Source organism: Microtus pennsylvanicus, chromosome 5, assembly GCF_037038515.1.
Source record: "Microtus pennsylvanicus isolate mMicPen1 chromosome 5, mMicPen1.hap1, whole genome shotgun sequence".
Taxonomy (NCBI): Eukaryota; Metazoa; Chordata; class Mammalia; order Rodentia; family Cricetidae; genus Microtus; species Microtus pennsylvanicus.
Genome location: NC_134583.1, coordinates 82,606,728 through 82,630,701, shown reverse-complemented (window position 1 = coordinate 82,630,701; position 23,974 = coordinate 82,606,728). Strand labels below are relative to the sequence as shown.

The 23,974-nt window shown below is 55.6% G+C and overlaps 4 protein-coding genes across 13 annotated transcripts; 1 reads left to right on the top strand and 3 right to left on the bottom strand.

Annotated features, from left to right (window-relative positions):
- The first annotated feature begins 31 nt into the window (after nt 1-31).
- On the top strand, nt 32-2,388 carry Polr2l (RNA polymerase II, I and III subunit L). The gene is made up of 2 exons (XM_075972794.1): nt 32-230; nt 2,117-2,388. The coding sequence occupies exons 1-2, from the start codon at nt 136-138 to the stop codon at nt 2,223-2,225; spliced, it is 204 nt and encodes a 67-aa protein (XP_075828909.1). The 5' UTR covers nt 32-135; the 3' UTR covers nt 2,226-2,388.
- Nucleotides 2,389-3,379: 991 nt separating this feature from the next.
- Nucleotides 3,380-7,821, bottom strand: Cd151 (CD151 molecule (Raph blood group)). Of its 2 annotated transcripts, none has more exons than XM_075972792.1 (9): nt 7,706-7,821; nt 6,628-6,760; nt 5,773-5,863; nt 5,459-5,650; nt 5,061-5,135; nt 4,730-4,834; nt 4,486-4,644; nt 4,271-4,357; nt 3,380-4,184 (listed from the first exon to the last, which is right to left on the bottom strand). In XM_075972792.1, exons 3-9 carry the CDS (start codon nt 5,854-5,856, stop codon nt 4,125-4,127), a joined length of 762 nt encoding a protein of 253 aa, XP_075828907.1. In that variant the 5' UTR covers nt 5,857-5,863; nt 6,628-6,760; nt 7,706-7,821; the 3' UTR covers nt 3,380-4,124. The 2 variants fall into 2 exon arrangements, with proteins under 2 accessions (XP_075828907.1, XP_075828908.1); XM_075972793.1 differs by lacking the exon at nt 7,706-7,821 and adding an exon at nt 6,987-7,661.
- Nucleotides 7,822-8,590: 769 nt separating this feature from the next.
- Cracr2b (calcium release activated channel regulator 2B) lies at nt 8,591-14,977 on the bottom strand. Of its 9 annotated transcripts, none has more exons than XM_075972785.1 (11): nt 14,861-14,966; nt 14,352-14,449; nt 13,614-13,707; nt 11,423-11,611; nt 11,234-11,345; nt 10,711-10,867; nt 10,154-10,300; nt 9,958-10,048; nt 9,630-9,722; nt 9,148-9,464; nt 8,591-8,955 (listed from the first exon to the last, which is right to left on the bottom strand). In XM_075972785.1, the coding sequence occupies exons 4-11, from the start codon at nt 11,582-11,584 to the stop codon at nt 8,778-8,780; spliced, it is 1,257 nt and encodes a 418-aa protein (XP_075828900.1). In that variant the 5' UTR covers nt 11,585-11,611; nt 13,614-13,707; nt 14,352-14,449; nt 14,861-14,966; the 3' UTR covers nt 8,591-8,777. The 9 variants fall into 9 exon arrangements, 8 of the variants coding, with proteins under 8 accessions (XP_075828900.1, XP_075828893.1, XP_075828894.1 ...); XM_075972778.1 differs by lacking the exon at nt 14,861-14,966 and having other exon boundaries at nt 9,148-9,219; nt 9,298-9,464; nt 14,352-14,543; XM_075972779.1 differs by lacking the exon at nt 13,614-13,707 and having other exon boundaries at nt 14,861-14,972.
- Nucleotides 14,978-15,436: 459 nt separating this feature from the next.
- Nucleotides 15,437-20,378, bottom strand: Pnpla2 (patatin like domain 2, triacylglycerol lipase). The gene is made up of 9 exons (XM_075972786.1): nt 20,100-20,378; nt 18,034-18,266; nt 17,886-17,951; nt 17,324-17,533; nt 17,064-17,124; nt 16,800-16,967; nt 16,552-16,684; nt 16,242-16,364; nt 15,437-16,143 (listed from the first exon to the last, which is right to left on the bottom strand). Exons 1-9 carry the CDS (start codon nt 20,284-20,286, stop codon nt 15,864-15,866), a joined length of 1,461 nt encoding a protein of 486 aa, XP_075828901.1. The 5' UTR covers nt 20,287-20,378; the 3' UTR covers nt 15,437-15,863.
- Between the last annotated feature and the right edge of the window lie 3,596 nt (nt 20,379-23,974).

Sequence of the window (23,974 nt, the reverse complement as noted above, 5' to 3'; positions counted from 1 at the left end):
GCAGGGTTGGGGAGATGCGGGGCGGGGCTCAGGATCGCGCGGGGCGGAGCTCGGGCGCACCGGGCCCCGCGCTGTGGACGCGCCTGGGCGGGCCTTGAAATACCGCTGCCGGCAGCTTGCGCGCCAGACGCCGCCATGATCATCCCGGTGCGCTGCTTCACCTGCGGGAAGATCGTCGGCAACAAATGGGAAGCCTACCTGGGTCTGCTGCAGGCCGAGTACACCGAGGGGTGAGGTGGCGGGCCTGCGGGGGAGGTCGGGGTGAGAGTTCTGCGGCGGACCCGGAGATAAGACTAAGATATCCTGGGCCAGGGATAGATGAAACTTTGGGGTAGAGAATTGACTGGAATCCAGTCTGCAGAAGCAAGCCAGGGGTTGAGGGGTCGGATGAGGAGGAGGGTCTGCGGCAGCGAGAGTAGGGAACTCTGCATTGGGAATTTCAAACCCTGGTTATCCTCCAGCCCGGTCCTGTGATGTATTCCCGGAAGAATGAGTCTTCCTTTAGTTTTTCTCGAGGCAGGGTCTCACTGTGTAGCCCTGACTGGCCTGGAACACTGTTTGTAAATCAGGCTGGTCTTGAACTCCCAGAGATCCTCCTGTCTCCTGGGATTAAAGGCGTTTGCTACCACGCCCAGCCTCTCTGAAGTTGGGAAGGTGGATTCAAACTGCTGTCCTGGAAACTTCTGAGCATCCTTCCCATGGGTGACAGGCACCTCTTTATCCACAACAGAGCATCAGGCCTCTTCCCTGTCCACCTACTCCCCGACCTGTCTGCTTTCAGGCCTGCTTCTACGTACTTAGAACCCCTGGGACCCTTTAAAATGCAGGACAAGCCGGACGGTGGTGGCGCACGCCTTTAATCCCAGCACTCGGGAGGCAGAGGCAGGCGGATCTCTGTGAGTTCGAGACCAGCCTGGTCTACAAGAGCTAGTTCCAGGACAGGCTCCAAAACCACAGAGAAACCCTGTCTCGAAAAACAAAACCATAAATAAATAAATAAAAGGCAGGACAAAGCCGCCAATCGGTGGTGGCACACGCCTTTAATCCCAGCACCTGGGAAGCAGAGGCAGGCAGATCTTGGAGTTCAAGGTCAGCCTGGTCTACAGAGTGAATTCTGGGACAGCCAGGGCTGTTAACACAGAGAAACCTTGTCTCAAAAAACAAAAATAATAATAATATAATTTTTTAAAATGCAAGACAAACTCTGGTATTCCAGCCTTGTGGGCATCTGCTCATGCTGTCCCTTCCCCCTGCAGTCACTACCATGACTGTTTCCCGTAGTAGTCAGACCTCTGGCCACCACAGCAACACCAAGGGGTTCCCTCTCACAAGCCATAAATCAGTGGGGCTGAATGGGCAGCTATAATGAGCATTGTGGGTGAGTAGCTGAGACCCTCTTTACCTGGGCAGGAACTTCTCAAGCTGACTGGGTGCCAGAGAAATTGAACCTAGCTGGTTTGCGAACTCTTCTGGATGTGGGGTATAGGCCAAGGAGGGAGACAACAGCCAGTCACATTGTTCGCTCAGCGTCCACCCGTGGGGCCTGGAATTCAGCTCCATGGCAAGGGGGTATTAGCCTCTTAAGATTCCCCCAAATAATTTTAGAAGCCCATAAAGCTACCCCAGCCCTGGATAAAAAGAGCCAGAAGCAGAAGTAGGGGGCTAGAGAGATGGCTCCGCTGTTAAGAGCACTAGCTGTTCTTGAGGACCCAAATTCAATTCCTAGAATCCTCCTGGTGGCTCACAAATGTCTATAACTCCTTTGGGCTTCGGCAGGCACCAGGCATACATGGCAAAACACCCATGACACATAAAATGAAACTTAAGAAGCAAGTATGGACAGAAGGCCTGTGGGCATATATATGGGATAGGTGTAACCTGGGGAATCAAGTGTACTTTTATGTAAGCAAAGGGACTCACCAGCCTCCCCTAAGCATCCGGGTGCTTATTTCAGAAATGCCTAGGCCCTCTCCCTATGGTCTGCTGTCAGGGTTTGGTCCCCATTTATGTAGATATGTCTGGTAACCCCTGTCCACAGTAGTGCACAGAGACAAGTTGGAGGTGGCCTATGTGGGCTGTAGGGACCACATCCAGCCTCACTCCTCTCTCCTTGCAGGGATGCCCTGGACGCTCTGGGCTTGAAGCGCTACTGCTGCCGCCGCATGCTGCTAGCACACGTGGACCTGATTGAAAAACTGCTAAACTACGCTCCGCTAGAGAAATGACTGCCGGAGCTCACCCTTCTCCTCTCCTGGCCGTGGGCAGTCTGTGATGCTGAATTCAAACTGAGGTGCCTGGCCGTGGCCCTGTGGCTAGGTCCCCTCACCCTTGAAGGAAGGGTCAATAAAGATCTTTGCAGACCCACCAGCAGGTCTGTCTAACTTGTAAGACTGTCAACATCATGTCTGTGCTGTCTTTGAGGTTACCTGGACTGGTCTCCTTCCCCTCTCCTGACTTGGGAGTCCAGTCTTGTGGGGAATCCCTTGCTTGTTTCTCTGGTCCCAGACCACTACCAGGATGTCAAAACGAAGACTAGGCCTTGACCTGGGACTCAGTATGTAAACCAGGCTGCCTCTGCTTCCTCAGTGTTGGGATTAAAGGCGTGTGCCACTAATCACACTACCAAACCCGGATATTCTAGAAGAGTAGCCAGTACTGTTAATTTGAGCCATTTCCAACTTCTAAGTACTCCCAAGGCCACAGACTTATGTCCTGTCTTCTGGAATCCAAAGAACCAAGTTTCCTGGATCTAAAAGAACATTAGCTGGATCTAAAAGAACATTAGCTGTGAGCCCATCTGCTACTCATGTCTGAGGATCTTGTTCCCAAAATCTTCCCAGACCCAGCAGCTAGGCGTGTCTTGCCCTTTAACCTAATCCCCACAGAAGTGGAAAAGTACCCAGCCCTAAGAAACCTCCCAAAGGCTGTCCAAGGTTCTGGCGCCTAGGTAGTTGCATTAAATGTCCCAGGGTTCTTTTTAGCACATTGATCCCTCTGAAATTTTGTTGTTTTGGGTTTTGTTTGTTTGAGGTAGGGTCTCACTATGTAGCCTTGGCTGGTCTGAAACTCACAGCAACTCTCTTGAGCGCTGGGATTAGGTGGGTGGGGCACACACGCACATACTAATTTTTAAGAGGAGAAAAGTTTTGCCTTGGGCTGGACTCCAGAGGTCCGCTAGGACCCTGCTTCTCTGGCTGGCACAGAACAGCACAGGAATCGGCTCTTAGAGTACATTCCCATGCTGTTATGTATGGGCAGTCCTTTACCTGGCTCAATCCAGGCCACAGTGAGCTGGCGTCTCCAGCTAGCAGAGGTCAGCCTAACCACCCCTGCCACTGGGCTTCCCCATCCTTGTCTCGTCCCGTCAGCAAGCTGACTCGACTGTTACACATTTTATTGAGCACCTGTTACATAGCAGGAGCATGTGTGGGCATGTGGGATACAGCAGTGGATGAAAAACAGCCATGCCCCGTGCAGAGATGTTCCAAAAGGAGACAGTGTACAGGAACATGGGCCATTTGCATGATGTTCTCAGAAGTGGGGAAAAGCCAGGGCCAAGCTGTTAGGAGCAAGAGAGGCCTGGGTGGAGAGGACAGGGCATATACAGTGGGATTGGATGGAGTTCCCTTCAACTTGCCCCATTGGTTTAGCTCACCCAGAAAGATACCTAGCTCACCCAGAAAGGTCCCTTCCCATCCGCTTCTACCCACCATGCAGGTGGTATACCCAAGCTCTCCCCAAACTTACTGTAAATCACAGCTACCCGCAGGAAAGTAGCCTGTGAGCAAGAGGCACTTTTGTCAAATAATCTAAAACCTATTCTACCAGCGAGGCCTAGCCCAACACTGGCATACCTGCCCCTCTTACGCTGGGGCAAGTACACGGCCTCAAGCCTTGGGACTTTGGTATGCAGTGAAAGGCACTTGAAGCCACCCCTAAGGTGGGGTCACCAGGGGCCACAGTGATGGCATGAGGACAGCTACCTCTCTGGCAGTCAGCGGTCTAATTCAGTAGTACTTCGTAGTGGGGTAGGACATAGTGCGAGGCTGGCAGCCTGCCTGGCACCGTGGTCAGTAGTGCTCCAGCTTCATAGTGCAAGGCTGGCAGCCTGCCTGGCACCGTGGTCAGTAGTGCTCCAGCTTGAGGCTTCTGTACAAGCAGCAGGTGAAGAGCATGCCAAAGACCTGCAGAGGGCCAGGCTGGTGTGAACAGGGCTGAGGACCACCAGCCACCCCAGCGTTCCCACCTCTTCACCCCTGTGTTTCCTTACCTGCACACAGGCAATGCCGATGCCCACAGCCCCGATGACGCGCAGGTGCTCCTGGATAAAGGTCTCCAGCTTACTGATACAGCCACCCTAGCGGGGGAGAGAGCAGTAGTGGACCTTGCTGGCTCCCACATACAGCCCTTTGGGCCAGGCTACCCTAAGATGTAGCCAGACCAGCCACCCACGTCAGTCTAGTCCCTTGCTGAGTGCCCACCTACCTCTACTTTATAGATGTTGGAGGCGTGGTCCCGCTTACCACATTTGGGTACCATAGTCTTACAGCAGCTATCAGGAACCGCACGCTGTTCCGCCTTCACAGAGCGGCTCCACTCACTGTTTTGCCAGTCTAAAGAATTGTTGCTGCCACAACAGTGGAACTGCAAGGGACATGTGGCTGAGCCCTGCATCCTGCCAGAACATGGCACCATGCTGGGAAACTGGAGAGTTATGGGGGAGACCCACCTCCTGCTGCAGCTTGTCTACAGCATTGGTCACACCCTCGTGGCCTGGCTGTTGGTATTTCTTGATCATGGTGTCCTTCAGATTCTCCTTGAGCTCTGTGTTCAGCTGTGGGTAGGATCAAAGCTGAAGTCAGGACCTCCCCCCGCCCCCAGCGGGACTGACAGAACTAGAGGAGTCAACAGGCGGGCAAGCGCAAGGCCAGCCTGGAATGAGTGACCCTCTACACCCTATGCCTACCTGCCTCCCCATAAGTGCTAAGTCAGCCTTGGGACCCGCCTGCCCATGTGCACACCTGTTTTGGATATACCCTATGGCCAGTGCAGGCCCTTACCTGCTGGTAATAGACATAGGCCAGGATGCCAGCAATGATCTCCAGCAGGAAGATGATGAGGAGCAAGATGAAGTACTAGGAAGCAGGGACCCAGTAAATTGGGGTTCCATAGTGCCAGAGCACCACAAAGCAAGTCCCAACCCAAGAGACCAAGCAGGAGGAATCCAATTAGCTACAGGCTGGGGCCACCTGGATTCTGATACTTCTCTGGACCTGGTGTATGCCCTCAGCTGGTCCAGCTAGGGGATGCCCCAGTGAGTTCAACGGGGACAGCCTGCAGTAACATACTTAACCATTATCAAGTCCTAGAACCAGTACCATGGGCCCCTGTGAAACCCATGCCAGACATCCCCAGTCCCACCACTCCCACCATGTGCCAGCCACCAGGCCCTGCTGACCAAGCGTAACAGGTTCCGTCGCTCCTTGAAAGTGGCACAGCAGCCCAGGACTCCAGTCACCATGACAACAACACCGGCCACCACTAAGATATAGGCTGTGGCTAGGTAGGTGTTTGAAGCCAGCAGACTAATGTAGTCGCTCTTGAGGGCCAGTGTCCAAACGCCCACTGCCATGACAGCCAGGCCGGCCAGCTGTAGGAAATGTGTACGGGTCACCACATTTGGCCTGGGTCTGGCAGCTGGGACCAAGGCCCTACGCCAGGACTCCAGGAGGAGGAAGAACAGGGATGCAGGGAGAATACAGTGCATCTCACCCAGAAGCAGCAGTTGTAGGTAAACAGCAGATACTTGAGGCAGACCGTGCCGCATGTCGCCTTCTTCTCGTTGAATTCACCCATGCTGGGCCTGCAGAAATGTGGAGGTCAGACGGCCGGAAGCACCAGGCCTCCAATTAGGAAGAGAAAGCTCCAAACCAATGGGACAGGAGGGGATGCAGCCATCCCCCAGATACTTTCAGAGTTGGGAGCTCAGCCAGCAATCTGCCTTGAGAGGAGCCTTCCCAGGAAACGTATGAGTCACTTCCTGGACAACTGGTCAGGTCTAACACTCCTCCTCACAGCCAGACACCCATACTGAATTGTCATGGAAGACCCTCAAAGATCTGGTGACTCGTTCCTGCTGGCAAGGGGGGGGGGGGGGGGGGCACGGGACAACACGACGGGACGGGATGCATTTCTGTAGACTGCCACCCCCACAGCATTCCCGGAGCCCCACATCAGGCTGGTTGCTTAGCACTAATACCCCAGATGTGGCAGAGAAGCAGAGTGCAGACCGACCTCAGGTAGACCGTGATGGCTCAAGGAGCAACCTCTCTACTCTCAGCCAGGGCAGGGACAATAGAGGTGCCGGTAGGTGGAGCCTGCACAGTCAGCTCCCCTCCAGACAGTAGGAGGGGGCCCTCAGTTCCATAGAAGTGGATGTGCCATTCCCCAAAAGGTCCCCTAGGCACATCCTGCCCTAGACATAACAGTGTCTTCCCTGGGGACCATATGCAGTACAGACAGACCTCAGCTGAACACCCCAGGCCAGGTTTCTAGACAGGCACTATGCCACTATGCAGGACTTTTCCCCTGCCACCTGCAGGCTCTGCCCAAGCACTCAGCACTCACCTGTGTAAGTCAGAAAGAACAACTGGTACAGGTCAAAAGTCAGTGGTCTGCCCTTCACCTGGCAGGTGGGATCGTGCCACTCCTCCTCTGGCGGCTGATGCAGTGGTCAGAAGGAGTTCCAGTGCCACCGGATCTGGAAGCAGGCAAAACAGTCAGGCCTACTATTTTCTTCTGGACCAGGGTGGGGCAGAGGATATTGCTGGCCAGCCTAATCTAGGGAGGAACCAAATGCCTTCTCCAGGTGCTCCACCCTCCAGACCCATCCACCACTGTCCCTCCCCCACCAAACAGCATCGACTGCAGACTGGAGGGGGCGGGGGATCAACTGTCTACCACTGGGGATGGGAGAAATTACAGACCTTCATTTGGAAATGGGACCCAAATACACGCCGTCTCACTGAAGGAAGGGCATGACACAAACAGAGGCCCGACCACAATACATGCCCCGGGGGCAGTCTCTAAAAGCTCAGAATCTCTGGGGTGCTGCTTCTGAACACACCCAGCAACCTAAGGCACAGTCAGCGGACTGAATGTTAATTTCCTGAGAAAGGGCCGGCGTGGGAGACGCGATCAGCCAGAAATAGCTCTTGGGCCTGGACACAACCGCCCTACACTCAGCCCCTGGACTTCTGTGCCCTCCATGGCACTTGGCACCCGCCTCACCGAGGGACTGAAGGCGGCTAGGCGAGGAATCCCCGCGTCACCGAAATGAAGTCACTACCGCCCCTCCCCGTCTTCCCACTCCCACCCCCCATGCCAATGGGCGGATCTGCGGTCTCAGGGGGAGGGAACCGGTGTCCAGGGACAATGAATCGGGTGCTCAGATTTTGACTCTCTGGTTTTCTTCATGAAAGGGACTGCCAGGCCTGTCCAAGAAGCCTGGAGGCCCTCTCCCTTCCCCCTCCGCTTCTACTCTCCCGCCCGGCGTCGATCTTCCGGAAAGGAGCCTGCAGCGCTTCCTACTGGCGCTGCCTCCTGGGCGTCCCCGAGGCAGCGGTGAGGACTACAGACATCGGTGCGCGAGGCACTCGGGACGCTGATCCCCACACCCTACGACCTGGCTCCGTGGAGCACTCACCAACCACACTTTGGAGTATCAGCCCCGGCGGCGGCTATAGGAGTGTTCGCTAGGAGTGCTCAGAATGCTCAGCCCGGGGCCTGCGAGGACACGCCCCGCGAACCACCCCGCCCCGGGCGCAGCCCCGCCTACGGCCGGCCTGGGTTGGGCAAGTCCCAACCGGTTTGGTGCAACGGCGCGCGCGCGGGAGACCTCACAGCACGGTGAGACCTGGAACCTGCCCCGTCTGTGCGGCCGGAAAGTTGACTTGAGGGCGCCGGTGGTCACCAAGACCCCCTACTCATTCAGAGACAGAAGAGCTAGGCGGGAGGCAGAACCCGGATGGGGAGTGGAGAGGTGGAGAAGGTGGCACCTAGACCACCATTGCCCAGAACTGAGACCAAGACCAAATTCTCCTCCAGTCAAAGCCAGGGAACCACTCTGAGGCTGCAGGTTCTAGCGGCTGAGGAAATGCCAGAGGGGAAGCTCCAGGTACAGTGTGGTGATGAGTGCCAGGAAACCCACGGACACGTGAGGGCCCTGCAAGAAGTACCAAGTCAGGAGGGCATATGGCCTGTCTAGGAACAGTGCCAGAGGATGAGGGAGTAAGGGCCTAGACCAGAGTAGCTGACCATGGAAGTGAGGGGCAAGACTCCCTTTCCACATTAAGGACTGGCATGGGAGTGGACGCTTGTTGAAACCTGAGTCCTTGGAGCTTCAGCGGAGAAGGATGGTGAGGAAGGGACCAGACTCACAGAACATACACAAGCACACAGGAACCCACAGCCACGGGAATGGCAGGTTAGTACGAACCTGTGAATCTCTCTATGTCTCCCTTGTGCAACGGACGCCAAGCATGAACCACAAATGTGCTGTGCTTTCCAGACACACAAAAGGCAAAAAGCGCACAGTGGTCAGTGGCCTTTATTGGTCCGCTAAACAGAGATGAAGACAGGATGGAGACGGAAGGCCTTGACCACTCAGAGGTTAGCTCCTTCAGGCAGGTGATGCCTTCCAGCCACATACTTAGCAGACAACCACTACACATAACCGGCTGGTCATAAGAAAGTCCCAGTGAGTCATTTGGGGCTGGTCATCGTGCACTAGGAAGATGGCCAGAACCTCTTCTGGGGGGCCGAGCCCAGCCACAGCAGCAGCAGCAGTAGGTGGGCCCAGGCTTGTGGGCAATAGCTAGAGCCTTCCTGTGACTGCTGCCCAGCAGCTTAGTCTCACAGGCATCTCTCTCATCCCGAAGCCGCAGGTTTAGCTCCCTAGAGAAGAAGAGTTTGAGACTGAGGGGGTTAAGACCTAAAGGAGGCAGCGGGTGGGGAACGTGGGTTTGGTCCCCCTGAGTCCAGAGGCTATAGGGCAGACATAAAGACTTCCAGCAAGATGGGTAGGAGGCAAGAATATCTGAGAACTTGAAGCCACTTCTCCACACAGCCTAGGTAGGCCTGACCCACCTCAGCAGCTCCAGCTGCCTTAGGAGGCTGAGTTTCTCCTTCTGCATGTTCCTGGAGACAGCAACCACATCTCTGTGGGTAGAAGGTGGTGATCCAGATGCGAGGTGGGGGAAGGGACCCTCTACCCTCACCACAGGCACCTCATGGCACCTTTGGGTTTGCTCCTGACGACCCTGCGCTTCGCCCTCCAGTCGGCTGAGCTGCTCTTGCGCCTGATCCAGCTGTGCCCGCACGGCCTCATAGGCCCTACGCAGCTGGGTGTGCTGGGCCTGTGCCTCTAGCTGTTCCGCAGTCCGAGCCTGAAGCTGCTGTTCCAGCTGGGGAATGGTGGAAGGCTGCTGGAGATCCACGCTCCCCCCACCCACAATTCCAAACTGACCCTTTGCCCCTGAGGCTCCTTAGCCGAGGACCCGGAGGCACAAGGAACCCCCAAAGAAGTTGAGTCTGTGCGAGGATGCAGGCGTGAACTGACTAGGGCGTACCTCCCGCTGTCGCAGGCCTGCGCGCTCCAGCTCCTGCTCACGGGTCTGCAGCTCCAATTCCAGGTGGCCCCTCTGTTCCTCCCGGGCTAGTTTCTGGGATGTACAGCCGCACTAGAGCCTCTGCACCCGGCTCAGAGGAGGCAGGCAGAGAGACAAGGGTGGGGAGCGAAGGGGTGGAGAGCGCGGGAAGGGGTACTTGCGGAGGCAGAGTTCCCCGGACTTGGGGCAGCTTGGACTCCCGGGAGGTGAGTCCTTCGAGGAGGGACCAGTTCGGGGAAGGCGGAGCCAGAGAAGCCAGCGAGGCTGGGCGTGGCATACGCGGGCCCACCTGGCTCTGGCCGCGGTGTCGCTGCTCCCCCAGCTGCTGCTCCAGCTCTTCGTAGAGTCCGCGCACCTCTCTCTCGTGCTCACTCTCCCGCCTTCGAGGAACCGGGATATCACAGGCATGCTCAGATCATTTGCCAGCTTCGTCTCTGTCCCCTCGTGAGACACCCCCCCCCAAACCTCGCCAGTCCAGCCCTCACCGCCGCAGCGCCTGCTCCAAACCGTCGCGCTCCCGGGCCGCCGCCTCCAGGCAGGCCGACGCGCGCATCAGAACTTCCTCCAGGGAGCCCAGGAGCTCCGGTCGCTCGCGCTGCAGCCCGACCCAGAGTGTCCTCACCGCCCATTGCCTAAAGGGCGTGAACGGAGACTGGAGCTGGCAGGTGCAGGGGGAGAGTGTCCCCTTTGCGGACGGTGAACCCCCTGGAGAACCCAGTGGCCCAGAACTGGCAGCACTTCGGCCGCGCATGGCTCATACCTATGGAGTGTGCCCTCATGCCTGCCTAGTCCGCAAGGTGGCTTGTGTACCGAGAGCTATGCCAGTGGGTTACTAGGTGTCTGGTGGCGCCCTGCCCTGCAGGGCTATAGCCTCCTGAAATGCAAATCCTGAGGAAAATCACGCCAGGCCACTCTCCCAGACTAACAAAAGATAAACTAGCCCGGCCTAGGGGTTCCGTGGCAACAGAGAGGCAGGCAAGGTGGACAGAACATGCTGAGAAGGAACAAGCGAGAAAAGGGAGTGGGCCCATCATCAACTCACTCGCCCAGAACCCGGGCCACTCCCAGCTTCTCTAAAGAAGTGCAGAATGTCTCAACATCGTCGTCCTCTTCCAGAGAGCCCCCTGTGCTTGACTCAAAGGTTTCCTCAGGCGTCCTCAAGGACCCACTTTGGGCCCACTCCACCCCCACAAACTTCCCTGCAGACATGGGGGGAAAGATGACCAGGACTGTGGGTTAACACCCAGGACCTCCCCAACTCCCCCGTCACACACAACACATCCTGCCCTCTCTCAAGGCCCAGTTTCCTGTTTTTCTTCCTTGTTCTGGTTCTATTGGCCTGGGAATGGGAAATGACAGCCAGCTCCCCCGCCCCACCTGGGTTGGCAGAGAAGAGATTGGGGGAGGGCAGACCATAATGCGCAGCAGAGTAGGTGGGGGGAGGGGTTGTTGCAGCTCACAAGGTGACTGTAGACAGGAATGCTTGGGGAGTTGTGAAAGACACAGGCTGGGTAGAGTCTCACAGGGGCCTCAGTAAGGTCTCCAGGTGGCTGGGACCTGCTCACCCAGGCCTAGGCAGAACTCCCGGGCTGTGAGGAAGCCAGTGTGGGCCTGGTCCAGACTTTCAAACACAGCCTCCAACTGCTCAGGCGTAAGGGGCAGATCACTCTGTAGGCCCTAGCCAGGCAAGAAAGACCAAGGTGAGCAGCCAAGGTCGGCCTTGGGCCTGGCAGCCTCTGGGAGCTGTAGCTCACCTGTAAGTCCCGCCTAGTGATGAAGCCCTTAGCATCCTTGTCACACAGCAGAAAGAGCTCCTGGGCCTGCCGCAGCACTTCCACACAATGCCCTGCTGAGACTCCCTCTGTCTCCTCTTCCTGCTGGCCCTCCCCAGGCGCAGGCTGCCCAGGGCTGGCCATAGGAGCAAATCTTGGCTCTAGTGGGTGCTGTGAAGCCAAGGGAAAGTTAGAAGACATGGGAGGGGGGATGAAGGTGTGGCAGAGGGTACAGACAGAGCGAGGGCTTGGGACCTGCCTGCTCCAGGTAGGAAAATGAACAGAAGGCAAAGCGTTGTGACGGCGTGCTCTGTGTCACTGGGATGGGCTGAAGCAGACAGACTTGGTACCAGAGTTGCTGCCCAGGACCAGCCATCTCAGGAAGACGAGATTTGGGGGAAAGGCTCCCAGGACAGAGCTGGTTTGAGAAAGTGAGGGTGATCTGCTATGGTGGCATATACTTTGTTTGTTTGTTTTTGGTTTAGGAGACAGGGCTTGTCTGTGTGATGGTCCTGGCTGTCCTGAGGTGGCATACACTTTTATTTTATTATTTTATTTTATTTTCTGAGACAGGGTGTCTCTGTGTAGCTTTGGAGCCTGTCCAGGAACTCACTCTGTAGACCAGGCTGAACTTGAACTCAGAGAGATCCACCTACCTCTGCCTCCCAAGTGCCGGGATTAAAATTGCGTGCCACCACCGCTGGGCAGCACACACTCTTTTTTTTTTTTTTTTTTTTTTTTTTTTTGGTTTTTCGAGACAGGGTTTCTCTGTGGCTTTGGAGCCTGTCCTGGAACTAGCTCTGTAGACCAAGCTGGTCTCGAACTCACAGAGATCCGCCTACCTCTGCCTCCCGAGTGCTGGGATTAAAGGCGTGCGCCATTGCCCGGCCAGCACACACTCTTAATCCCAGCACTTTGGAGGCAAAGTTAGATAGAGTTCACAGCCAGGTTGCTCTATACAGCAGTTCCAAGACGGCCAAAGCTATGTAGTGTGATCCTATCTCAAAAAAAAAAAAAGAAAAGAAAAGAAAAAAGAAAGAAAGAAAGAAGAAAGAGAGAGGGGGATGAGAAACCATGCATAATGGCATAAGCCTGTAGCCCCAGCACTCAGGAGGCAGACGAAGACAGATCTCTGTGAGCTCGAGGCCAGCCTGATCTACCAAGTGAATTTCAGGACAGCCAGGACTGTTACACAAAGAAGCCTTGTCTCTAAGAATCAAAAAAGGAGGAAGAGGAGAAAAGTGAGAGGGTGGAGTTGTAGAAACAGGTGGCCAGCTCTTGGCAGCCAGGAGAGAGATTTTGCAGTGACAGAGGGCCAGACGGTGATCCTGGCCTTGGGAGAGCCCAAGCTGGGGCTACCTAAGGAAGAGGGCTGAATCACTCCTGACCAAGTCCTTAGCCTCAGGCCGGAGCCTGTGATACCCTGGCCTTCTGACAGCTGGCAAGCAGAGAGTAAACTCCATCAGCCACTCCCACCTGCCAATGAGGCCTTAAGGGTGCAGGTGCAAGGTCCCAGCCCCAGGCACTGGACGGCTTTTGTAAGAAACACCCCCACATCTTGGTTTAAGACAGCCTCAGATCCTTTTCTCTTCCCCTGGGGGCCTCCCTCTCACCTCCTGGAATGAACATCCCACCTCTAAGCAGGACCACCTGTGTGTCCCACAGTGCCCTAACCTCAGGTTTCCCAAAGCTACAGCCCAGTGACACCAACTCAGACCGGTTATCTCACTTCTCAGTCCCCCTAACCCATATTCCAGGAGGAGAGGGATGATAATCCAATTAGCAAACACGAGGAAGCAGCAGGAAAGGACAACCTGGAATCATTGCCCTTTGACGGCTACTCTCTCTTCAACCAGACACGGTCAGCAACGGCTCCAGGGCTTCACAGGACCGGAGGTCCATCCCAGCCGGAAGCTGAGCTGCAGCCATGCTCCGGGGAGTCCAGAGGAAAGGCAGCGGGTGGGCCCACAGGCAAACCTCATCCACATACGTCTAGGCTAGCTGTGGTGTACCTCGGGAACACAGCCGTCCCAGAGAGACGCGTGCGGTCGCCACTCCACACAACAGCCCGAAGGTGCGACCACCGGGGCCGGGATCCCAGGGTTGGGGTTAGGGAAGCCCGGCAGTTGCGGTGCTGGGACCCCAGCCGCGGGACCTGCGAACCAATACCTACCTGCGAGCCGCACCGCCGCACCTGTCGCAGACTGGCCGCTCCTCCCGGAAACGCAACGCACGGCGCGCCCCGCCTCTGCCCGGACCCCGACAGCCTGCGAGGGGCCCGGACCCACAGCGGCCTTGCGGCCTTACAGGCGGGGAGACCCCGTGATAGTACGTCCGGGTGAATCCACCGGAGCGCTGCTTTTGCTTTGTCCCGCCTCTCCTATCTTGATGGCCCGACTCAGGGTGGCTAACTCTCCCCGGAGAGCCACAGGGGGCAGCAATGTTGACGTCGTGTTCCTCACCCCCACCCCAAGGACTCTTCCAGGACAGGATCAAGGCCGCAGAGGTGCAGATACCAGCCCCCACTCCGCCCGGAATATCCAGACTTAGGGTGCCAAGAAGTGTGTGTAGGAAAATGCCGAGCAGGAAATAGACCAAATACTTTCAGTGGCCGTATCTAGGGCTCGGGAGACTAGACTTTTCGTCTCTATACTTTTTCAGCTTGGAGTCTTCTAAGTTTGAATGCTAGCGACATGAGCGTTAGCGGCACTCCCGTGTGAATGAAGTAAGTGTGAGGCCACAGTGAGGCCACCTCAGCAGTCTGCCCCCAGTGCTCCTTTTGGGGCACAGTCCTGATCAGGGTCCTCCTAGGCCTAGGAGAACTCTAGGAGATGGTGCCAAAGTTCTACTTCGGAGGAAATCCATCCACTTCCAAGGGTATGCCCCCCCCCCATCAAGCCCCTAAACTGACCTGAAAAGGCTGGCCTGGGTGTCACAGGCTGCGGAGGCGCTGGGGGGCCCTGTGCTTCTCAAGTAGAACCACAACAGGCTGGCCCTATAGGACAAGACCTGGAGACAAGAGGAGGGGCGGCCCCTGGCACCTAGGCCAGGGACCTGCCTGGCCGGCTCGCCCAGTCCTGCTGTCCCAGGTCCCATAACCAGACCAACCGTTATTGTTGGCTAGGGGCTGCAACCGCAGTCTCTGTGCACCTTTTGGGAGGGGCCAAACGGGTGCTGAGCAGGGAGGACTAAGCCAAGTCCCGCAGATTGATAGCTAAACTCACCCCTCCCAGTTCTCCTTCCTCGGAGACTGCACACCACCACACACATCCCAGCAGGGGATACTTTCAGGAAACCATGGTGAGCTGCTCCCTTGAGTTAGGACCTCACTACCTTGCCTCGGTACTCCAGACCACTCCCAAGGTTATGGGAGGAAACAGGTATAGTCACAGGACAAAAAAGGCACATGCACACACGCACCTTGCAATGAGGAGTGTGACAACCGAGAAAGAAGAGCCAAGCACCAAGTTCTGAGCAAGGCGCCCAGTCTGGGCCCGGGACTGAGCTTCCCTGGTCCCCAGGCCTCAGGTCCACAAGCTTCACCCTTCACAGGGACCCAGCCCTGAAGTCAGCCCTGATCCACACCCTCACTGTGTCACCGCGTGGAGCGGATGTGCGGGTGACACCTTTTGTAAACATCTTCCCCCTAGTGCTTGAGATGGAATCGGCCTGGTGCCTGCTGGACAAGGGCTCGACCACTGAGTTATTCCAACCCAACATTTTAGTTTTTATTATACTGAGGTTCTCAGTCCTAAACATATCAGCTGGCACTTGACGCACTGCCCAAGAGACAGTCAGGAGGCCTCTGGGCAAGCAGAGCGGCATCCATGAGTCCTTGCCAGAGGGCTGACCCTAGGAGAGGGTCGCCAGCTGCCGGGTCTCAAAGCATCTCTGCGAGGCCCAGCAGTTAGCTATTGAGACACTGGTCATCGGAGAGATGGCTCTGTCCGCCGACCTCGGTCAGAGGCCAGAGTAACATGTGAGGGGAGGACGGCGGAAGCTGAGCTGTGGTTTTTATTATATCTACTTTGGCAAAAATAAATAATTCTTGACACACTCTGCAAGGAAACTTGAAGAACGGGGAGCAGCAGCAGCAGCTGTGGAGTTCTCAAGACTGACCCTGCACTGAGAAGGTGGTGGGCAGGGGAGAGGAAGGCACAGGTGAGAGGGAAGGGCTCTGTGGGCTCCCAGAGAGGATGCACCTCAGCCCTCCCCGCCGGGAGCAGCACGGTGAGTGGCTGGTAAAATGTTTTCCATCAACCCCCCCCCCTTTTGCAGCTGTGCAGGGTCCTATGTCCTCATTCCACAACATGTAAGGGAGAGAGCCAAGGGACAGGGGCTTGGTCTACCCCAGAGCTCCTCAAAGTGGGGCAGGGCGACTCGGAGCTTGGCTGGTAGCAGAGGAAACTGGGAATGATGGTTCTCAGCAAGGTGGGAGGCCAGGTGGATGCTGTGGGGTGGCTGGGTCTGTGGAGGCAGGGCTGGCCGGTGTGCGCATTCGCAAGGCATCCGGAGGGAAGGCCACATTGGTGCAAAAGAGACCCAGCAGCAGCTGACGCTGGCATTCCTCCCACTTGGCCAGCGCGTCCCCCAGTGAGAGGTTGTTTCGTACCCAGTTGGGCAATGACTCGCTGTAGGTGGCGCAAGACAGTGGCACAGAGGGCAGAGACTGGGCTCGACGCAGCTCCACCTGCTCAGACAGCCTACAAGGGGGGGAGGCATGGAGGAAAGGAAGACTTTAGTGAGGGTCCGAGGGCCCAGGCCTCAGGCTCCGGGTGGATAGGCAGCCGTGGCAGCTCACCTGGAAGGTAGGTGGTCACCCAGTTTCCTCTTGGCCCTCATCACCAGGTACTGGCAGATGCTGCCTGTCTGCTCTTTCATCCACCGGATATCCTCAGGAACATCGGGCAGCCACTCCAACAAGCTAGCAAAGGAGCACCAAGTATGACCTCAGAAACGGCAGTTTAGGCTCTAATGGTCACCCGCGAGATACTGACATCTACCCTCCCCACATCTCCCAAGCAGCTTATGGCTCAGGGGTGATCTAGACTTCCATCTCCGATGTATGATATATTGATGTGTTCTCCCCAGACTCCCCTTCCCACCCTCACCGGATGGTGAAGGACACTGCACTCTCCAGTGGCAGAGTATAGGGCACCATCATGGCAGTGGCCAGGCGCACTGGCAGCATGTTGGAGAGGGTGGTCATCAGGTCCTTAGGCTCCACACAGGCCTCCAGAAGGGCTGCAAGTAGGAAGGCGGTAGCCAGTTAGGGCAGTGGAAGCCTCCCAGACCTCCTGGCCAATCTTCTCCAAAAGGACCCTGTTCCTTCCCCCCGACCTCCCTCCCCATGGCACACCCTCATTGAGTCTGGCAGGCAGGTGCTCTAGAATTCGATCCTGTCCATGGTGCTGCAATTTGTCCTCCTCCCTAGTTCTCTCCTCAGACACAGCAGCTTCCTCTGCATCCTTTTCCTGGGGGACAACCGGGGGCAGCGCCAGCAAGGGGTTGGGCTGGTTCAATAGGCCTGGGTTGGGGATGGGGTGACAGATGCCATCAGTGTTTATGGTCAGCAGGGGGCATTGCAGAGCCAGCTTCTCCCAACCCAGAGCTGCCCACACACCATTCCTCCTAAGGAATCGAAGTCCGTCTCTGTAGCCCTGCTTGCACATCTCCCGGAGAACCTGTGAGAGGAATGGATACATCAGTCCAGACCGGCGCAGTTACGTCCTGCTGTAACAGGTAAGTCCCTGAAACAGCTGCTTCCGCGGACAACCTGGCCTGGCTTAGAAAAGCATACACGAGTCCCAGAGCTGTCCCAGCGCTGAGAAGTCGCCAGCAGCTCTCTCCCCAGCGCAGTCAGGACTAGCTGTGCTGGCTCACCATGGGCTCGGGTGGGAAGAGAGCCTTTGAGAGGCGGTAGAGATTGCGCAGGTTGAACTGGATGCTGGTGTTGGTGACGCGAAGCTCATGGATATTGGTCGAGCTGTCCTGTGGGCAGATGTCACTCTCTCCTGAGAACGGGGACACTGTAATGGTGTTCTTCAGCTCATAGAGTGGCAAGTTGTCCGAAATGCCGCCGTCCACATAGCGCTTTGCAAGAACACACATTCATAGCCACATGGTTAGGGGCCCGCTGGGTGTTCTGGAAGCTCTATCTGGTACCTATTCCATTTGAGCCTTTTGCCCACTAGGCATTGGCCCCTGGGGACTCAGCAAATGGGCAAACAGATGGAACTGGGATGGGCACCAGCCACAGGAAGTGTGCATCTCCCCAGGGCTGCCCTGCATCTTGAGTCATGGGAAGTGAGGCAACAGGCAGTGAGGGACTGGAGAGGAGCGAGGTGCCCTGCTGGCCTTTCTCCTCCACCCCTTTATCCTACGGCCTAGACAGTAGATGATGCTTGTCATTCCAGAGCAGGGCTAAGCAGGGATACATACTTACCACTCCTTGGAGGGTAGGAGGGATGAGGCCACAGTATACCGGGATAAAAGTGCTGCAGACATTGGCCTGAAGGACAAGATCCAGGGCAGTAGTAGCACCGGCCTTGAGTTAATCCCATACTCCCCAGCACCATTTCTTCAGGGCCTACCTGGATGAGCTCATCTTTGGAGCTAAAGTGGGATATGATGACATTCTCTCCATCTGAAACCCGAGTCAGGGAGATGCCCAGGCGTCCACTGGCACGTTCATGGCAATCAGCAGGCAGGGTCTTCAGTAGACAGCCACGGATGGTCTTCACCAGGTTGAAGGAAGGGTGCAAAGGGCCCAGAAACCGCTTCCGGGCCTCCTTGGACACCTCAATAATGTTGGCACCTGCTTCACCTGGGACAGCAGGACCAGGATTAGTGATAACTCTCCCAGTTTAGTGATCATGCTTCCCCCAGGACTCCACACCCAGGAGGTACTCAGATGTGTGACAATCTGTTGATCCTTAAGACGCCCATGTCCACACTGGGGACTGGCTCACAGTTGGGACTTTGCCACCTAAGTGGAAAGAGGCAGGCCACCACCCTGGGGATGGCAAGCTGGGATTGGAACCTGCCCTATGCCTGGTATTTCCCAACTGTCTGTCCCCATGAGTCACTGTGCCTAACATGGTATGGCACGTGGCTCAGAGAGTGGGGGAGATAGGGTCAACTCTGACCTGCTTCAACCTTCACCTACTTGACCAGATACGGGTGGGTGGGCAGTTCCACAAAGCCCAGTTCAGCCCAGGAGGCACAACCTCGAGAATATCAAGCTAAAATGGGGATCCTACCTCTTGGGAGGATACGATGGTCTCACTTCAGCCAATAGCAAGCACTCTAACACTCTTAGGAGCCCATGGGTGCTGGCCCACCCGGAAGTAGAGTCACCAGGGAGAGGAGAGTATAGTGTTTTTCCCTGGCCATCTATGGCCTCCCCTAAGACTCCCTCACAGCAGGCACGGAATATACACAGACCAAGGGCTCACAGCTGTCACCTGCCAGTGTCAAGGTTCTACTGCTCAGGATCACCCGTGAGACGTACTGATAGTAAGTAGTTCTGTGAGACTGGTATCCCTAATTCATTTCCAACTCAGGTGGAGTCTTGGTGTATGTCTGAGACCAACTGGCCACTATACCCACTCTTCTGAAGGCCTCCATGAGAGCCAGTGGGCAAGATCACAGGGTGAACCCCCAAGGTACCAGGAACTTCTCCTTTTCCCTCCTTAGGGCAAAGGTGATGGGAGAGAGACAGCAGAGAACCCTAGAGAGGCCCCAGCTGAGCTGGACTCCCTGGTCACCTTGGCTGACCTATGGGATGGGGGGATGGGCAGCAGTTCCCAGGACTCTTAAGGAGGAAGAACGTTGTGTGCTGTAAACAACAACCCACGTGGTAGCCGGAAGTACCATGGCAGTAGCTGGAGACCCAGCCCCCCCCTTTCCATTTCTGTACTCTTGAAACAGGTCAGAGCACAGAAGTATGGCCACCCCCCCCAAGTGGGTCAGCTGGACACAGCTGGGGAGTCAGGCTGTCAATACACCATGGACAGCGGAAGCACTTATGCCCAGCCCTGACTCCAGCTGGACTTTGCCTTTAGGGGTCCCTTTAGGGACTATACCACAGTGTCCAGATGCCCATTCCAGGAACCCTTGTACTAGGCCCCAGAAGCACAGCACTTTGCAGCAGCAGAAGCTCAGGACGCAGTGACCGCTGGCAGCCTGTTCGGGTAAAGTATGCTCCTCTCTCTCTCTCTCTCTCTCTCTCTCTCTCTCTCTCTCTCTCTCTCTCTCTCTCTCTCTCTCTCTCTCTCTCCCGGTCCCGCCCACTATTTACTTTCTCTTTCCAATAACACAGTCTGGCAGCACCTGCCTGTCACCAACTTTTGTGCCCCTAGAGGTGGGTTTCGCGGGCACCAGAGGTAATGCCACCAGCCAGGATAGAGCCATGCCCCCACCCCAAACCCTAGACACTCTGAACAAAACAAAACAGAACCCGCCCCGACCAGGACTCAGAACTGGACCTTCAGTAGTAGTTCCGGGATACGAGCAGAGACGCCCCCTCCACCGCGCCTACTGTGCTAGCTGCTGGATCAGCTTCCCTACGCGGGTTGGGCGTGGGACGCTAGAGCATCCACCCGGGCCCGCGCGGTACCCACCACACCCTGCTCAACTTCCGCGCAACTCGGCTCACCCAGGCAGGCCCCAGTGACCAGCGCCGTGGCGGTGAGCGCCCCTGCCGAGGCTCCGTAGATGTGCGTGGCGTTGGCCACCAGGAAGGGCGCGTGCTCTCGGAGGCAGGAGGCCACGCCAATGTGGTAGACGCCGAGGAAGCCGCAGCCAGCGAACGAGATATTCCACTTGGTCTCCCTCGGGAACATCGTGGCTCAGTGTCCAGCGGGCTGTGGGTCCCGCAGTCGCGGTAGCTTGGGGTCCCCGCCGGCGGAGGCGGAGACGCTGTGCCGGCAGGCAGAGGAGGAGGTGTTTTAGTGCGGGGACGAGGGCGGAGCCCGGTCGGCAGGGGGCCGGACCTGGGCGCGCGACCCAACTGGATCGCGCCGGGAACGGCCGCGCCCCCGAGGCCCCGCCTCTCCACGACACCTGCTGGGCCAAGCCGGCTGAGTGATCCGGAGGGCCTCCTAACTCCTTGGCCTCCTTCCTTCGACCCCACAGCGTGGGCAGCCGCTGGCCTTCGTATGGCCTGAGTAAGTAGAGAGGTGAGAGTTCCATACAGACCTGGGTACTGGGGCTAAGAAGAGCTCTGGTTTGTGAACAGGAGCCTCCCCCTTCTCCAGGGACACCCAAGCAGACACAAAAGTCCTGGGACCTGGGTGAAAACGCAGAGACAGAACCCCCTTGGACCCGAAAACCTGAGCCATTCAGGCTTCAGCTCCCAAAACCTATGGACCCAACAGCAGACTGGCGCTGGCCCAGCAAACAAACGCTGCCACAGACAAGTCCCGCTCACCCTAAAGGGGTCCCTTCGATACCCTGGCTCCTGGGCCTATAGCTATCTGATGATCCTGGCTCCTAATTTATGAGGTCTACCTGGTCTCAGACTAAGGCCTCACCCTAACTAGTTGTCCCAGGAGGCGGTGAACTCCTGGATATTGTCATCCTCCCGCCCTTTTTCCCCGCATTGTTCCCTCAGCTGTGGGACAGGCTAGGCTAGCTTAGACCCAGGAACAGCCCTACAAAAAGGAGCAGGCCCAGGTTGGGGCGATGGGTGACAGTGTCTTTGTGCCCAGAAATTCTCACTCCCAGAAACTCAACTTTAGGCTTGTCACAACAGCAGTAGTACAAATGAGTTACCAACAACTCAACCAGAAGATCTCTGAGCCACAGTGACTTACTCAGGTGACCCAGGTCCTTGACATGAACCACAAAGAATTCCAAAACCAGTAGGAATGAAGTTAGTTTATTAAGCATACAAATGAGAGGCAGGCACTCAAGAGCCAAGCACCAGCCATAGTAATGTGCCTACCTGCCTGAGCAGTAGCCATGTGTGCAACTTGGAGGGATTTTGAAGCTGTTTAATCTAGAAATAAACTGATTTTAGATATAAGCTAAAGGAGTGCTAATACACTTTTTTCCTTATCTATGGACTTCAGTCCTTGAAGTCTTGCACCTGCCTCCACCTCTCAAGTGCTGGGATTAGAGCCTTTAAAAGGTATACCATACAGGCTTGCAGCTGGAGAAGGAAGTGTGTAGGGAGTAAACACTCAAAGGGATCCTACACATGTCACGAAGAATGGGATTGAGGCAGTTGAGTTTATTAGTCACTTTGTTTGTGAGGTTTTCCCAGAAAAGGGAGTACAGTTCTTTGGCAGGTGGTCTGGTCAATAATGTTGAAAACCCCTGGATGTCAGCCATCAAGAGAAGGAAATGTGCACCAGCAGAGTGAGGGCTGGGTGAATGGGTGCCAGGGCTGGCTTTAAAAATCCCTCTGGTGGTCTCCAGGGCATGAAGCCAGGAGACACGGTGGTAGATGGAGGGAAAGAAGTGAAGGCAGAGAAGGGATCCCAGCATCTGGGATGGAGAGCTGTGTGGCTGCAAGGGCACAGGAGACCTTTCTCTGTTCATCCTGGTTGTGATGGAGCCATTTCACACTCAGCACAATTCAGCGCAGGCATGGGCATAGGAACAGGCTAACAAGGTGAGGTCAACAGTGCCCCAGCACACTGTGGAGTCAAAGTGAGTGAGGTATCCTGGGATTACTGAGTAGAGCTCTGGCAAACAATCAGATAAACAGAGTCCAGGGAAGATGTAATAGAACTTTTGGGTTGTTTTTTTTTTTTTTTTTTTGAGACAGGGTTTCTCTGTATAACAGCTCTAGCTCTTGTAGACCAGGCTGCCTTGAACTCACAGAGATCCGCCTGCCTCTGCTTCCTGAGTGCTAGGATTTGAGGCGTGTGCTGCCACCACCTGAATTTTTTTTTTTTAAGATAGATACATTGGTGTGAAGGTATGAGATCCCCTGGAATTCGAGTAAAAGACAGTTATGAGCTGTCATGTGGGTGCTGGGAACTGAACCCTGGTCTTCCGGGAAAGTAGCCAGTGCTCCTAACCACTGAGCCATATTGCCAACACCTTATTTTGTTTTTGAGTGTTTGCAGCCCTGGCTGTCCTGGCTTTCTTGGAACTCAGATATACTCATTTCTACCTCTCAAGTGCACCTCGACACACAGCTTATGATTTACTTTTCAATTATGCCTATGTAGAAGGGGTATGTGCACCTGAGTTCAGGTGTCCAGAGTCTGGAGAAATCAGATCCCTTTGAACTACAGTTGTGACTGACCAGACCACCCAGTGTGGATACTGGGAACAGAACTCGGGTTGTTAGAACAGTGCTTTTAGCAGGGCGGTGGTGGGGGAACGCCTTTAATTCTGGGGTTTAAACCCAGGGGGTCCTAGGTGTTAGGCAAGTACTCTGCCACTATACTACCCCTGGCCCAGAATTTTTGAGACAGGGTTTCTCTGTGTAACCACCCTGGCCAGCCTCAACTTGAACTCCACTGGGATTAAAGGCATGCACCACTACCACCACCTGGCTCACTTTTAAAGATCCTTCACTCAAGGCAAATCTGTCCCATACTGCCTGGGCCACATAGTGAATTTGAGATCAAATGCTCTCAAGGTGGAAATATGGATATGCAGTTTAGAGGCATGATACAGTACAGGAACAAGTCCTCAGAGCCAGCAAGCCTAGGGCTTACTACCATGGTGGTCATAAGATTTAAGATCCTCCCTACAATTTATTTTTTTCCAGTAACAGGCCCAAGGGACAGTGCCTCCCTAGCTGAGTAGGACCTCTGCTCCTATTTCCACAGTGCATCAGGCTGTTTGGGTACACATGCTTTCAGGCCCCTGGGAGATGCTGGTGCCAAGAACATGGTTGGCCTTTCTCAGAATGCTGAAACCGGGTAACTCCCACTAGCAGCAGCCTTATGAGGACAGGTCCCTTTCTTCAAAGTATAGACCCTCCTGTCCCTAGACATAGCTTTACCTGCTCCCTTGTAGCTAGCTCACTCCGGTTATGAAGCTATGGCTTCTGATCTTTTCTATACCCACCGTCTTTCCTGGCTTCATGCAGTCCCTATTTTTGTTTTTCAAGACAGGGTTTCTCTAACAACCTTAGTGGTCCAGAAACTAGCTCTTGTAGACCAGACTGGCCTCAGAGATCCACCTGCCTCAACATCCCAAGTACTGGGATTAAAGGCCCGTGTCACCACAGCCTGGGACCAGGGCGACTGCCTCCAGCCCCTCCTAAAAGGCAGACCTAGAGACCCCTTGTTGATCAGCTTGTGGAGGGAGTTAAAAAGGCCTGGGCTTCACATTCCAGAGTAGCCTGTGAGACAGACTCTGCCCACCCCAGGATTAAGTTTACAGCCAGCCGAAAACCCTTTACCCACATTTCCACATATGCCCAATGTAGAGGATGGGTCATTAGCTAGAACACAATGAAAAGCTTAATGACGGAAGCCATCTACCTCACATCACAATCCTTACAAGGAAACTGGATCATTTTCACCTTCAAGCTTCAGTTAAGTTAAATCTTTATCTATTCTC